We start from the raw sequence: 16,488 nt of genomic DNA, 5'->3' as shown, positions 1-16,488 counted from the left end.
TCACATCTTTTCCTCCTCGGACAAAACTTTATATGGGTGAATCTCTGATCCATGCGGGCTCCAGTAGGTCTCCTGCAATATTTGCGGTGACTATGGTGTAATTGAATGAAAGATTCACCAGAAAAATCCACCTTTTGCCACTTTTCCAGCGTCCATCCTTTTGACCGGCTGTGGGCCTTGGCAAATGCAACGCGTTTTTTTAATTGTCTGCACCCTGAGAGATCTGCAGGGTGGAAGGCGACATAAATAGTCTGAAATATCAACAAATCTTACCTGCCTCTTACATTCCTAACCATAAAAAGGGACAAATTCTGCAGCAGGATGGTGCTCCATCGCGTACTTAAAGCTCTACCTCAAAGTTCCTCAAGGCAAAGAAGATCAAGATCCTCCAGGACTGACCAGCCCAGGACTGACCAGCCCAGTCACCAGACATGGACAGGATGAAAGAGGAAGCATGGAAGACGAAACCCAAGAATGTTGATGAACTCTGGGAGGCATGCAAAACTGCTTTCTTTGATGTTCCTGATGACTTCATCAATAAATTGTATGAATCCTTGCCGAACCGCATGGATGCAGTCCTTCAAGCCCATGGGAGTCATCCAAAATATTAAATTTGGATCTCACAGCTCCACTACTTAACTGGCTTATGTTATGTAACTTATTTTTGTATTCGAAGTACATTTTTTGTTCAATTTTCACACTACTTTCTGTAGGCGACAAAACTTTTGTCTTGCCAAAATTTGACCTTTATGTATCCATTAAATGATAAATCTTTTTTTCAGTGAAACATATATTTTTGTACATTCAACATAATTTGGGAGGGTCTTAGCTTTCATATGAGCCATTTCTGAAACCGATTGAATAATTAAAAGTCAGGTTATCAGTAGGGCTGTCAAACGATTAAAATTTTTAATCGAGTTACTTACAGCTTAAAAATTAATCGCATTTCAAACCATTTTAAAAATATGCCATATTTTTCTGTAAATTATTGTTGGAATGGAAAGATAAGACACAAGACGGATATATACATTCAACATACAATACATAAGTACTGTATTTGTTTATTAAGACAATAATTCAACAAGATGGCATTAACATTAACATTCTCTTAAAGCGATCCATGGATAGATCCATGGATAGAAAGACTTCGTTCTTAAAAGATAAATGTTAGGACAAGTTATAGAAATTTTATATTAAAACCGCTCTTAATGTTTTCATTTTAATAAAATTTGTAAAATTTTTAATCAAAAAATAAACTAGTAGCTCGCTATTGTTGATGTCAATATTTACACCATGCTCACTCATTGTGCTAAAGCCCATAAAATCATTTGGACCCAAGCGCCAGCAGAAGGCGCCAAACACCAAAAAACAAGTAACAAGCGGACATTACACTGCTGTCATTTTAATCTGTTTGAGCGGGCCATGTACGTTAATTACGTCAAATATTTTAACGTGATTAATTTAAAAAATTAATTACCGCCCATTGACTTGATAATTTTGACAGTCCTAGTTATTAGCAGTTATTTCTACAAAATGGACAAGCGACAAGACTTTTGTCAGGGTCTGTATATATATATATATATATATACATTTTTTTTTTTTTATAAAACTGAATTTTTCTATCCAGACGGAGGAGGCACACTTTAAATATATTAAAATGATATAGGCATCTTTGAGTGAACTTCGAGTAAAATTCAAGTATCTCGTGGCCAGGCTGAGTGTCCCCTTTTCAAATCAAGATATGTTCACCATATTTTATAATGAACGGGGAAAAGGGAATTGACATCTGCCGTAAAGCGGTCAGCACATTTGTCGTCTTTTTGTATGGCAGGGTTCCTGCCACCCTCGTCAAAGTTCATTAGTGTTGGTGAAAGCGATGCAGACCCCTTCAAGATATAAAAGAGGGATCATTCAACCAGTTGTCAGTTGACATATCAAAATGTTATGTAAATCTTTTATAAAGGTTGAAAAGTTACCTAGTGTTGCTTTAAACATTCACAGGGAAAAACAAAAACACTCAGATTCTTGCCCCCAGGTTGTTTTTTAGTGTGTGTGGTAATTTCTGCTTTTAAAAGCACTCGACGTCCATCCCGTTTTGACTAGGAGAGGTGGCAGTGATGTGTTGCAGCCAAAGAGTTAAATAAGTACACCATAAATGGTTTCATAAAAGGTTTATACTTCAATTTTGGATCGAATAAACCGTTTTGTTGCTGTTATCCTTTTGCTCCGGTAGATGGTGCACTTTCACTTATATTTTTGGGGGAAATCCCATCACGTCCTTGGTTGTTTTTGTATTCTTGACATGAAGTTAATGTGATGCATCCTTACACAACTGCTTTAAATGTGACAACAACGACCTTCCTGCCTGCTTGATTGTTTTACTAGACGACATTTTGAGGTTATATGAATGACATTTCAGTAGCAGTGAGGTCTAAGGCCGTCCATGATTTAAGTAGATCTATATGAATACCCCAAGAGGGCAGCAGTAATCGTAAAAATGATCACAATCTCGATTCTGACACCAATCGATAAACAAAATGAATGTTATCGACCGTAGCAATAAATAACCACCTAGTCTGTTTTCACTTTTGCCCCTCCCCCCTCCGCTAGGCCCCTCCCCCCCTCCACCCAAGCCCCACAAGCAGCATCCTCGCATCCTCATCTTCACACACGGATGTCCTCACACACGATCCGCCGCAAACATAATTTTGGAGAAATCGACGTGCGATGCTGACCTCAAATTCGCTACTATTGCGTTGACGACGAACAAAATACAAACGAAGGTTGGTTGGTTTTGCTTCATTTGACACATTTTTGATGCAAATTAAAATATTAGAAATGGGGATGCTAATTGTTTTTTAGCGTGAATAATCCAACGCAGCTAATTTGCAGTGTATCGAAAGCGGCAAGCTAATTAGCGAGGGTTGTTCCTTTGTCACCCCCCCAACTACCGCTACCTCAGCACCCCCCCACTGCTTTGTCCTTTATTGTGCTGTGTTTGTGTGTACACATGTTGTGTACACACCTGCGTAGCTTTCATCAAGCACTGTACTTACCAACTGTGAACGTCTATTTGCCCCATTTGTTTATCACCATTTGTCGTCATGGCAATGCCATTATGTTTAGTTTGCGCAGCATTCATCTGATTCAACCACCTTGCCGACAAAGCGCTGAGGGTCGGCGAAGAAAAAAAACGACCAGGTTGTTGTCTGGTCGTGTATCGTTATTATAATTTATGCTAGAAATTTAATGATGAACATCACAATAATGCACAGCAATTAAAACCATTGTGGATGTTTCATGTAATCTTGGACTAAAAAGAACACTTATGTAAAGTCTATTTTATTTTAAGTATACATTTTGTAATGGTTAGAATTCCAAAATGTTTGGTTGATAGAATCAAGATCTGTGTATAATTATATTCACTTATTTGGTGAAGTTGTGAGGTTATTTGGAGAAGTGCGTTAACCCATTGGCTTCCATTGACAGCGATTAATGTCCACTCCATTTGAAGTGGAAGTGCTGATATTCATTGCGGTAAATGACTGAATAGTTTAATATCGCAAAAGCTAATAGCAGGAAACCTTTTCATACAGTATTAAACCTCCATTTCTGTTGAGCCTCCCATTTATTTTAGTTGTAGTTCCTGTTGAACACTGTAACACTTTTCTGCAGATTGGCAGTTCTAGTTTGAAAATAACAGGATTTAGAAATGGTATTTCAATGAAACAGGTTTCAGTTTTTACGGCGGTCTGGAACGTCACCGCCCCGGAAATGGAGGAGGGAAAACTGTACATCATTACATCGTTGCCATTATTGCAGTACTTAGTGACCAAGGCTCAAATCGTACTTATCTGAAATTAGGCACTGCTAAGATTAAGACTTTTGGGAGTTGAGATTAAGAAAAAAAACAAGACGGAGATCAGACCCAAACAAAACAGAGATCTACCGTATTTTCAGACTATAAAACGCTACTTTTTCCCCCTAATTTTTAATCCTGCGGATTATTTGTTGATTTATTTGGGTTAATAGGCAACACTTTATTTGACAGCGGCGTCATAAAACTGTCATAAGACCGTCATAATTATGACATGACACTATCATGGGAATTACTGAATGCTTATGGCAGATGTCATGAAGTGTTATCAGGTAAATTATGTCACTAACTCCATTTATGTGCAGCTCGGATGTTTTACATGCTTTAAAAAGGGAGATGATGCTGGATGATACAAAATGACATCAGTCATAACCATTCATTAATGCTAATGGCAGTGTCAGGTCATAATTATGATGTTCTTATGGCAGTCTTATGGCAGCACAATCAAATAAAGTGTTACGAAATACCATAACTAGCAATTAATGAAACAACTGGAACAGTAACTGAAGAAATAACTAACACAGAATGTGAATTTTGATTGTTATTTACACTGTAGTGCTGCAATGCATGCTAGGAGGCATGTTGGATGACAACAGTGTTCACAGCAGGTGGCAGCAGAGGTCAACTGTCTCCCCCAAGGGAGCAGTAATGGCCAAATGAAACTTCTTGTCGTAATGAACCAGTTGGCTGCAAAGCTTCATGCTGGTTCATTTGTTGCCTGGCACGGCCAGACTGTTCTCCCTGTAGTTTTCAAACACTGTGAGAATATGCTGGGACCCACCTCCTTAATGGCCCGTCGAGCCGAACGAAATCATCCGTGCAATCAGATTTGATTATTATATGTTACAATCCACGGTAAAATCAGTTTTATATTACCAAAAACACATCGACACAAGTCATTGACAACAGTCTGTCTCGCGAATAAACTTCTCTGTTCTCTGCTCGTGCCGCACTAGTTTCTTGTGGCTTTACCAACGTCACGTTTGCCTGTCGCTGATTGGTCCACTCCGCTGTCTGTTTGCTGTGGCTTGCTCGGCCCTGGGAATTTGATCCGCGGGAAGGTCGCCAGACTCAATCGCTGGAACAGCGGTGCGTCTGGAGTTCCAGGCTAGTTCATTTGGTTTTATGACAGTCTTATGACGCCGCTGTCAAATAAAGTGTTATCGGTTGATATCTTTTGGTGTAAATATCCCATAATACCGTGAGGTCAGCTGCAGTTTATAGTCCAGTGCGGTTTATCTATGAACAAATGCAGTTTTCGTATCAAATTTGGTGGGTGGTGGCTTATTGTCAGCTGCGCTATATAGTCAGAAAATTTCAATAGATGGGATTGAGACCCAAACAAGGCAGGGAATGAGACATGAAAAGGTCAAAAACTGAATCTAGACAGAAAGAAAACAAATAATGAATCTAGACCAAGACAAGACAGAAACTCAATTGAGACAGTGACTGAATCGAGACAGAGACCGAATCGAGACTAAGATGAGACAAGGCAAAACCTAAACATGACTGAGACAAGACAAAAAGTAGAGACCTAAAAAAGACAGAATCTAGACCAGTGGTGTCCAAACTATTCCACATAGGGCCACAGTGGGTGCTGATTTCATTCCTACAAAACAAAATGACATCTTTTCACCAATTTGGTGTCTCACAAGTGTAATCAGTTGATTGCAGTCAGGTGCTGCTTGTTTTAGCACATACTTCATTGGTTAAACTGTCTGTGCTTGATTGGTAGGAACAAAAACCAGGACCCACAGCGGCCCTTGCGGACAGGTTTGGACACCCATGATCTAGACCAAAGCAGGACAGAGAATGCATCTAGACCAGGGGTGCCCAAGTCCGGTCCTCGAGAGCCCCTATCCAGCTTGTTTTCCATGTCTCCCTCCTTGAACACACCTGAATCAAATGATCAGCTCATCAGCAAGCTCTGCATGAGCCTGATAATGATCCTGATTATTTGAGTCAGGTGTGTTGGAGGAGGGAGAAATGGAAAACATGCTGGATAGGGGCTCTCGAGGATTGGACTTGAGCACCCCTGATCTAGACTGAGACAAGACAAAGACCGAGACCTAAACATACCCAAGGACGAAATAAGACTGAGACTGAAACGAGATCAAGACGCAGACCAGAGGACCAGACTAAGACCTTCAACGAATTTTGTGTTGAACCATGACCGGTCTTAGGTGTACAACATTATAATTACCTGGCTCAGATCCTGCAACTGGTTGTTGTCTTTCCCCTCAGGTGCTTCATTCGGCTTTTCCCTCCTTTTTTTGTCCGTCGACATGATGCCCGCGTCGTCTCCTTCGGCCTGGCCCGGAGAGGAGCGACCGTCTCTGCTGGACCAGGAGGAACCTGAGCTGAGCCAAGTGTCGGTGGCCATGCCGTGCCCCTCCCTGGGCGTGGGCGAGGAGCTCCTGTGTAGCGGCAGCCCGGCCGGTGCTGCACCCCCACGGAGCAAGTCCAAAGGAGAGCTGGTCATCGCCATCAACGAGAAGCTTAAGAGCAGTAAGTGACCTGATGATAACAACTAGTTAGTTCGGTGGAGCTCCATGTCTATCTTTCGTGGGCCTTAGGTAACGGCGTCCCAGCTGGGGAAAGCGCCTCCCCTGTGGTCTCCTCACCCCCCCGCCGCCAGCACTCCATCTCGTACCCACATCACGCCAAGACCAGGAAAGGCAGCCGGGCAGGCTCCATTGGCTACACCGCCTTCTCCCCCAGGCCGTCACTGTCGCGCCACTCCAGCATCGCCACCAATCCCCCCTTGGACCGCACCAAGGTGAAGGACTACCTCCTGCTGTCCGTGCTAGCCTGCTTCTGCCCTGTGTGGCCCATCAACATAGTGGGCTTCGTCTACTCCATCATGGTGAGACGTGCCGGCGGGTGCCTCGGCTCCGTTCCGTACGAGTCACGTTCGCTAACCGACAGATCGACTCCTCCTCTCCTGCAGTCCAAGAACAGCCTGGAGCAAGGCAACCTGGACGGCGCCGTGCGTCTGGGCCGCGTGGCCAAGATGCTGTCGTTGGTGTCGCTGGTGGGCGGGACGCTCATCATCATCGCCTGCGTAGTCAACCTGGCCAGTGAGTGTCCCAAATCTGACCTTTGAACTTTCCGTCTCCTTCCTCCTGTTTTTACCTTCCGAACTGCTTCACCTGAGAACTCTTGGTTTTTTGGGGGGGGACAAGATGGTTCATTCCACTACGAAAACAAGAGCTGGATTGCCTCATTCTCCACTCCACATTCATAAATGTGATGTAATTTTTGTCTGGTGGCCCATTTGTGAACAATTTCTTCAGTTCTTCATCTGGATGCTAAGAGTTGCACATGTCATACTTTGTGTTTATGATGTTGAAGCAATCCCTGGAATGAGCCATTTCCTTGTAAATACCCTTTTACACCTGCAAGTATCATTTATTTATTTATCGTCTCCTAACAGTTCAGTAGGACTTTAAAACTACATTCACCTTTCAAGTTCAAATTGTTTGAACTTCTATCGCTTTCAACTGTTTACTCAAAATTTTAGCATCTTTTCCCGACACAGCCTTTTACACTGCTGGCCAAAATTATTGGCACTCCTGCAATTCTGTCAGATAATGCTCAATTTCTGCCAGATAATCATTGTAATTACAAATCTTTGGTAGTAATATCTTCATTTATTTTGCTTGCAATGAAAAAACACAAAAGAGAATGAAATTTTTTTTTAATCATTATCATTTTACACAAAACTCCAAAAATGGGCCAGACAAAAAGTATTGGCACCCTCAGCCTAATAGCACAACCTTTAGACAAAACAAATGCGAACAACTGCTTCCGGTATCCATTAATGAGTTTCTAACAATGCTCTGCTGGAATTTTAGACCATTCTTCTTTGGCAAACTGCTCCAAGTCTCTGAGATATGAAGGGTGCATTCTCCGAATTGTCATTTTCAGATCTCTCCACAGGTGTTCTATAGGTATCAGGTCTGGACTCATTGCTGGCCACTTTAGAAGTCTCCAGTGCTTACTCTCAAACCATTTTCTAGTGCTTTTTGAAGTGTGTTTTGAGTCATTGTCCTGCTGGACGACTCATGACCTCTGAGGGAGACCCTGCTTTCTCACACTGGGCCCTAAATTATGCTGCAAAATTTGTTGGTAGTCTTCAGACTTCATAATGCCATGCAGACGGTCAAGCAGTCCAGTGCCAGAGGCAGCAAAGCAACCCCAAAACATCAGGGAACCGCCATATTTGACTCTAGGGACTGTGTTTTTTTCTTTAAAGGCCTCATTTTTTTCCTGTAAAATCTATGTTGGTGCCTTTTCTCAAAAAGCTCTACTTTTGTCTCATCTGACCAGAAAACATTCTTCCAAAACGTTTTTGGCTTTCTCAGGTAAGTTTTGGCAAACTCCAGCCTGGCTTTTTTATGTCTCTGGGTCAGAAGTGGGGTTTTCCTGGGTATCCTACCATAGAGTCCCTTTTCATTCAGACGCCTACGGGTAGTATGGGTTGACACTGTTGTACCCTCGGACTGCAGGACAGCTTGGACTTGTTTGGATTTTAGTCGAGGTTCTTTATCCACCATCCGCACAATCTTTCGTTGAACTCTCCGGTCAATTTTTCTTTTCCGTCCACATCTAGGGAAGTTAGCCACAGTGCCATGGACTTTACACTTATTGATGACACTGAGCACGGTAGACACGGGAACATTCAGGTCTTTGTGGAGATGGACTTGTAGCCTCAAGATTGCCCATGCTTCCTCACAATTTTGCTTCTCAAATCCTCAGACAGTTCTTTCTTCTTCTGTATTTTCTCCATGCTCAATGTGGTACACACAAGGATGCAGGACAGAGGTTGAGTCAACTTTAATCCATTTTAACTGGCTGCATTATTTAGTTATTGCCACCACCTGTTATGTGCCACAGCTAAGTAATAGGTGCTGTTAATTACACAAATTAGAGACGCCTCACATGATTTTTCCAAGGATGCCAATACTTTTGTCCGGCCCATTTTTGGATTTTTGAGTAAAATGATTTGAAAAAAATGAATTTTTTTACCATTCTCTCTTGTGTTTTTTGATAGAAAGCAAAATAAATGAAGCTATTACTACCAAAGCATTTGTAATTGCAATCATTTTCTAGGACAAATTGAGCATTATCTGACAGAATTGCAGGGGTGCCAATACTTTTGGCCAGCAGAGTAGTTACTATTATTTCCACCTTTCCGTCTTCGTTTGATCCCTCTTCCATCTTAATCCTTTTGCATGTCAGATCTCCTGCATGCGTGTCGTGAAGTCTCTTATTCTCCCTGTACCACCTGAGCTGTGATGTATGTTCTTGTATGTGGCTAATAAAGGGCTTCTCTTAACACATCTGTGATGGGTTCACTTATAACCACAGAAAGAAAATGCTTTCTAATTGTCATAGATGACCACTTCCTGTTTTTCCCCCTTCTTTTCTGAGAACTGAAAGAAAATGAGCTAGGTTTAATTTGTTTGGTAAGCACGCTCTTAACCGAAAGCATCTTTCTTCATTGAAATGAATGGAACAGGCATTAATCTCATCTGAAAATAAAAGAAGAATAGCAGTCTTTCGTTAGTTATGAGTTTCCTCTTTTCTCCAAAATGGATTGAACGTCTAGTGCAGACAACGGCACTGAAAAATAAACATTTACAGCTGCTCCTCCCAGTTTAAATGAATTGGATGTCTGTCGTTGTCAATGGCATTTGTTATTTGTACATTTTGGGTCACTTCCTGTTGGTTTTAAGGCACTGACAGCTCACTTTCTATTCATTTTTGGCCAATTTCTGAGGATGTTGGGGCATTCCCAGGTCGCTTCCTGTACATTTTGGGTCAAATCCCGTTATTTTTGGGGCAATTTAGTAAGTTACAGTGGGGCAAATAAGTATTTATTTAACCACTAATTATGCAAGTTCTCCCACTTGAAAATATTAGAGAGGCCTGTAATTGTCAAAATGGGTAAACCTCAACCATGAGAGACAGGATGTGGAAAAAAAACAAAACAGAAAATCACATTGTTTGATTTTTAAAGAATTTATTTGCAAATCATGGTGGAAGTATTTGGTCAATACCAAAAGTTCAACTCAGTACTTTGTTATGTACCCTTTGTTGGCAATAACGGAGGCCAAACGTTTTCTGTAACTCTTCATAAGCTTTTCAAATACTGTTGCTGGTATTTTGGCCCATTCCTCCATGCAGATCTCCTCTAGAGCATTGATGTTTTGGGGCTGTCGTTGGGCAACATGGACTTTCACCTCCCTCCACAGATTTTCTATGAGGTTGAGATCTGGAGACTGGCTGGCCACTCCAGGACCTTGAAATGTTTCTTACAAAGCCACTCCTTTGTTGCCCTGGCTGTGTGTTTGGGATCATTGTCATGCTGAAAGACCCAGCCACGTCTCATCTTCAATGCCCTTGCTGACGGAAGGAGATTTTCACTCAAAATCTCTCGATACATGGCCCCATTCATTCTTTCCTTTACACAGATCAGTCATCCTCGTCACTTTGCAGAAAAACAGCCCCGAAGCATGATGTTTCCACCCCCATGCTTCACAGTGGGTATGGTGTTCTTCGGATGCAGTTCAGTATTCTTTCTTCTCCAAACATGAGAACCTGTGTTTCTCCCAATAAGTTCCATTTTGGTTTCATCTAACCATAACACATTCTCACAGTCCTCTTCTGGATCATCCAAATGCTCTCTAGCAAACCTCAGATGGGCCTGGACGTGTACTGGCTTCAGCAGGGGGACACGTTTGGCAGTGCAGGATTTGAGTCCCTGGCGGCGCATTGTGTTACTGATAGTAGCCTTTATTACTGTGGCCCAGCTCTATGTAGGTCATTCACTAGGTCCCCCCGTGTGGCTCTGGGATTTTTGCTCTCCGTTCTTGTTATCATTTTGACCCCACGGGGTGAGATCTTGCATAGAGCCCCAGATCGAGGGAGATTATCAGTGGTCTTGTATGTCTTCCATTTTCTAATGATTGCTCCCACAGTTGATTTCTTTACACCAAGTGTTTTACCAATTGCAGATTCAGTCTTCCCAGCTTGGTGAGGGTCTACAATTTTGTCTCTGATGTCCTTCAACTGCTCTTTGGTCTTGGCCATAGTGGAGTTTGGAGTGTGGCTGAATGAGGTTGTGGACAGGTGTCTTTTATATCGATAATGAGTTAAAACAGGTGCCATTAATACAGGTAACAAGTGGAGCCTCGTTAGACCTCGTTAGAAGAAGTTAGACCTCTTTGACAGCCAGAAATCTAGCTTGTTTATAGGTGACCAAATACTTATTTTCCACCCTAATTAGAAAATAAATTCTTTAAAAATCAAACAATGTGATTTTTCTTTTTTTTTTCTCCACATTCTGTCTTTCATGGTTGAGGGTTACCCATGTTGACAATTACAGGCCTCTCTAATCTTTTCAAGTAGGATAACTTGCACAATTGGTGGTTGACTAAATACTCATTTGCCGCACTGTATTTGGGGAGTGTGAGTTGCAAAACAATAGGAATGAATGGATTTGTGGTTGTTGTATGTGCCAATGAAAATGTATGGACATCTATTGTTGTCAATGGCAGCCAATGTGTTTAAAAATTAAAAATGAAAAAAAAAAAAAAAATCTAACGAAAAATGTCACTTAAAAATCTTATTCTACTTTTTGGGGAAGAAAACTTTTTTGTGTGTGGTCAATTTAATATTTTATGGTTAAAAAAAGTTTTTGTTTATACAGTTTTTTTTTATTTTTATTTAGGTCTCCCTAGTCTGGAAGCTTGTTTGGGTGTTAATTTTTTAGAAATCAGCCATTTTGTCAATAAACTAGTTTACGTTTTTTGGTTAGATTCAACTTTTTGCGGTTACAAAAAATGTTTCTGGTATTAAAACATTTTATGTTAACAAAAAACATACACTTTCCTGTTTAAACATCCTACTTTTTGGTCATTAAAAAAATATATCTGACATTCGATTGGTGCCTACCATTCCAGTCCAAATGAATTTGATGTCTATGGCATTCAGTGGAAGAGAATGAATTAAAAAAACTTCTTTAAATTGCTGCCAGCTGCGCAGGATGAAGCTTTACAAAGACAGTGATGATGGTCAGTTCGGTCACATCCTGGAAACAAAATGCCATTTTTGTTGACTGAACAGCATTTGGACAATGTGGAAATATTTGTGTTAAGAGCCATTGGATCCCCCATATACATTATCAGTAAGTTGCTTACCCACTCCCCCAACTAATTAACACGTTTCTTGTTTTTTTTTTTTTTTTTTTTGCTCTTTCAGTCAACGTGAAAACCTGAGTTTGCCAAAGGGAAAATGGCGGCCCCCCCCAAACCTGCCCGCTCCCGCACTGTTTGTCTTTGACCACCTCCTCGTTACCTGGACGTGTGACTTAAACGGTGAGACAATTGGACATCTTCAATGCAGGATGTCAAATCCCCTCGGATACACAGAAAGACAAACCCGCTCCCTGAGGAGAAAGCGTCGCCAGCACCTTGTTTTTCAGACTGCGTCATCCCTCGACACCTCAGTGGGAGCGCCCAAGGAAAAAAAAAAAAAAACACCACACAAGTCAACATACGTGCCAAAAAGGAGAAATAGTTCACGTTACTATTAATGGGTCAAATTACTTTGATCTTTACACGTTGAAGCACTGTGATTAAAATTGTCAATTTATGTCTGCGGGTTCAAGACGGGGGCATTTCTGGCTATACGTCACAACAAAATGCTAACGGTGCTCCTAAAACATGTCACAGCAAAGCGGAAACGATAATACACTTAGGTTGTTACCTAATCGTATTTCTAAACATCTCAAAAATTTACATATTCCCAATGTCTGCTAAATTCTTGTGCTTAAAAATCATTTGCCAACAAGCTAGCTTTTGCTAGCTTCCGCTAAATGCCTTGTTGAAAGAGGCGCGGTGAGGGTTAGCTACCCCCGTCTTGCAAGCCGCAGACAGACCCTTCTCGAAATTGTACCAAACAAGAATGACGTCCGAATCAATGACTGTCCAATCTATTTGGACGTCCATTCACACCGAAATGTGATCATTCACTGCCATTGTACAAACAGCTTTAGGTGTAGCATAATAATAACCCACGACTGTTCTTTGAGCGGATGACGGCGTCCATGTTGTGGATGTACGGTCGTCGCCGTGTTCTGCTGCTGCTCGGTCACAAGGTCGCTTTTTATGAAAACTCGCAAAATTACGTATGTACGTTATGTACACAAATACATTTCAATGTAGTAAAAATATTGTTGAAAGTTAAAAATACAAAGTGAAACTGAGTTTTTTAGAACAAGCGATTAGCATACAAAAACATGACTTTAAAGCTTTCAGCTTTTAATTTTTTCACAAAAAAAGTAAAAAGTCACGCTTTTTTTCTTTAGCCATTATGAATAAAATGTCATACAACAAAACGCAATTTAATGAAGTTACATCCTGTTGATATCGGATTATTTTTTCCCCGTTGGAAATGAATGGGGCTATTGGAAATACCGTATCGGCCCGAAAATGAGACGGCCCTGATTATAAGACGACCCCCTCTTTTTCAAGATTGAAAAAAGACTTTTTCAACACCAAATTAAAATTTATACAAAAAAATAATTTCAGTACATCTGAAACAAATGATTATAACACATAGTTGAGAGAAAAAACATGTTATTTTGCCTCATTCAAATCTTAATAGCTGAACATTTAAATATGTAAACTAAAGTGCAATCACATTCGTAAATGAATGGCTTCTGGTTTTTGAAAGGTAAATAAACCAATCTATTGTGATATAACAACAAAATTGCAATAACTGCATTAACCATCAAAATGAAGTCTAACTGTAACTGTAGTCTTGAAACAAATCTGAATAAGGAAAAACACTGCAATAAAATAGTGCAAACTGGTTAAACTTCAGAGTAGCTGAGATCTGTCATGACAGAACATCGCTTCAATGATATCTGGCTTCATCTACCGTTATGAATGGTTATAATGTCTAGACCGCGAATATAAGACGACCCCCACTTGTTCAGTCTTATTTCAATGCAAAAAACATCGTCTTATATTCGGGCCAATACTGCAAATGGGAATTTTTTGTGAAAATTTCAATTTTTTCCTCCCAGAAAAAAGATATTTGGGAACTGTAGTCAACTAATCATCAGATACAATATGAACGATACGCACCCCCTCAAACAATCAGAGAATGACATCATTTTTGAGCAGTCTTTTGTTTTTGTATTTCCACAAGTGTACATACATTACATACTGAAAAGCAAAACTGTATTTCTAAACTTTTCTGTGTACTCTTTGCGTGTGATTTTCACTGTGACGCCAATATTTCCTATAAAGGCCAATTTGGCACGTACATGTATATTTTCTCAATCATGTGTTGTATTCCGCTCATATAACCTGATCTTTGTGGTGCCTGGCATGCTTTTTCATCATGTACAAACCACGAGTCGACATATTGAAATATACTTCTTATAATAAAGACACAATGCATGCAAGAAGCTGTTGTTGCATGACCAAAAATGCATTGGAGCAAAGGATCTTTTGCAACCCTTTGAAATTGAAAGGAATGGTAGTAAAGGGGCTAGCATAGCTCAAGCTAATGTCAGTTTTCATCTAGGTTCGTCATTCTGTTAGCCAAAGTTGAATTGCTTTGCAACCTAAAAATGGTAAAAATCCTTTTTCAAGCCGCTTAACTTATTTGCTGCCATTGACAGCAATAGATGTCCAACCACAAAACATTAACTACAAAACAAGCTAGCATAGCTCAAGCTAATATCGGTTCTCAACTGTTTTTTTAATGTGTTGGATCTTTTATGGCTGTTTGATATCTAAATGAATGGTGGTACAGGGGCTTGCATAGCTCAAGCAAGGATTCAAGGGTTTTTATTGTCTCATCAGTTCACGTTTACATGTTAATGATGAGAAAATATAACTCAGGTCCTGTTTCGAAAGCCAATTTAAATGCAAAGTGAGTATAAAAGAGCAAAATTGGTGCAAGATATAACCAGCAAGACAGACAACAACAATGATGAATAGAAGTATAAAAATATGTAACTACTAAAAGAATTTAGCAGTTGGCTGAGTTGGGCTTGTTAGGTGCTAAAATGTACATGAAGTGGATCATATGGATATGATCGTAAGTGATGTGATTGTCTTTTTAAGTGACTTCAGTGATTAAAGTGAGTCCAGTGATATTGGGGGGGGGGGGGGGGGGGGTCTACGGTCTGACAGCTTCAGCGAACAAGCGGTTCTTGAGCCTGGTAGTCTTGCTCTGTATAGACCCCACTCACCAACGTCACACAATGACGTGTCGCTGTATTGTGCCGCCATATTGTCCGTCATTGTGTGTCCGTATTCTCAATGGTCTCAATTTATCGTGCAATTTATAGTGCAATTCATGGAAGCCCTGGTGCTTTCAGACGCTGTAAATTCATTGGGTGTGTTGCATAAAAGGCGTTATGTGGAAAAGCTTCGGTCGATCCATTTGCCAGATCCACATTTGGTGCCTAAATCGATATTTTTCGACCCGCTGTCTTCGCCGTCTCTGCTACCCTGATATCTACAACTATCTTGCCCACAGAAACTCAGCCTATTCTTACGAAACTTTGAAAAACTTTAAGAGCAGCACTCTATGCAACATTACCCCGTGTGACCCTTTACTTCCAATTTTCTAAAATGGCGACAATCAATTAAAAAAAAGTTGACTGCGATGGCCGACGCTTCAAGGATAGGTGGATATTGGACTATTTCTTCAATAAAATACGCAACAACGGTGTCTGCCTCATTTGCAAAGAGACAGTCGCTGTTTTCAAAGAGTTCGATGTGACGCGATATTACCAAACAAGACACGCTGACAGGTACGACAACATTACAGGGAAGAGACGCAGCGAGAAATGAAAGCAACTTGAAGCTAGTTTAATTTCACAGCAACAGTATTTCGCAAGAGCCCGAGTGTCGAAAGAGAACGCCACAAAGGCGAGATTGTTGAAATTATTAATTTAAAAAAATAATAATAAAGCAAATCTGACACACAGAAGGGCTTGCTAGAATTTGTTTGAATATATTGTTCTACGTAAGGTAGCCCCCCACATTTTTACCACATCAAATCTGGCCCCTTTTGCAAAAAGTTTGGACACCCCTGTTTAACTGATGATCGGTAGACGAGGCCAGCTTCTTTCACTTGTTACCAGCTAAATATTATTCAAAAAATGATGATGGTGGAAGAATAAGCATCTTGAATTTGAAACTGTATGTTGTCGGCGATTAGCCTCGCAATGATCTTAATTGTGGTTGTCAGCTCAAAACCCTCTAAATATATATTAAATGCATCTTACCAGATATAAAATGACTACTACATAATCTGGGGTGATTGTTTGGTGCCCAGTTTTCTCGTCGAATTGCAGCAGTCCATCTCGCTCTCCTCTCCGGGTCTCTCGGAATACGGTAGAACTTCAAGTCTCTCCGTCTATCTTCTCTGTTACTGCAACCAACCGCCACACACGCCTTCACCATTTTGATTATTAATGTTAACAAGCAGAAAAACACGCCATAATAGGAGGAATTTACGTAGCGGTAATGCGTAAACACAACGAGCTGACGGACAATATGGCGCGGAGGCGTGGT

General features: G+C 40.7%; 1 protein-coding gene across 1 annotated transcript; it reads left to right on the top strand.

The window, feature by feature from the left end:
• Nucleotides 1–2,635: 2,635 nt before the first annotated feature.
• Nucleotides 2,636–15,031, top strand: LOC130909174 (trafficking regulator of GLUT4 1-like). The gene is made up of 5 exons (XM_057825337.1): nucleotides 2,636–2,783; nucleotides 6,122–6,385; nucleotides 6,454–6,743; nucleotides 6,828–6,957; nucleotides 12,146–15,031. Exons 2-5 carry the CDS (start codon nucleotides 6,163–6,165, stop codon nucleotides 12,160–12,162), a joined length of 660 nt encoding a protein of 219 aa, XP_057681320.1. The 5' UTR covers nucleotides 2,636–2,783; nucleotides 6,122–6,162; the 3' UTR covers nucleotides 12,163–15,031.
• Nucleotides 15,032–16,488: the final 1,457 nt, after the last annotated feature.

The sequence above is a fragment of the Corythoichthys intestinalis genome, chromosome 21 (genome assembly GCF_030265065.1).
Source record: "Corythoichthys intestinalis isolate RoL2023-P3 chromosome 21, ASM3026506v1, whole genome shotgun sequence".
Classification (NCBI taxonomy): Eukaryota; Metazoa; Chordata; class Actinopteri; order Syngnathiformes; family Syngnathidae; genus Corythoichthys; species Corythoichthys intestinalis.
The sequence above is the reverse complement of the archived record's forward strand: the minus strand, read 5'-3'. Positions and strand labels throughout refer to the sequence as shown.

Excerpts from the sequence above, each read along its gene's own strand:
- LOC130909174 (XM_057825337.1), top strand. The coding sequence starts at position 6,163 with ATGATGCCCGCGTCGTCTCCTTCGGCCTGGCCCGGAGAGGAGCGACCG. Across the intron at positions 6,386-6,453 it reads CAACGAGAAGCTTAAGAGCA|GTAACGGCGTCCCAGCTGGG; the intron begins GTAAGTGACCTG and ends CGTGGGCCTTAG. Across the intron at positions 6,744-6,827 it reads GCTTCGTCTACTCCATCATG|TCCAAGAACAGCCTGGAGCA; the intron begins GTGAGACGTGCC and ends CCTCTCCTGCAG.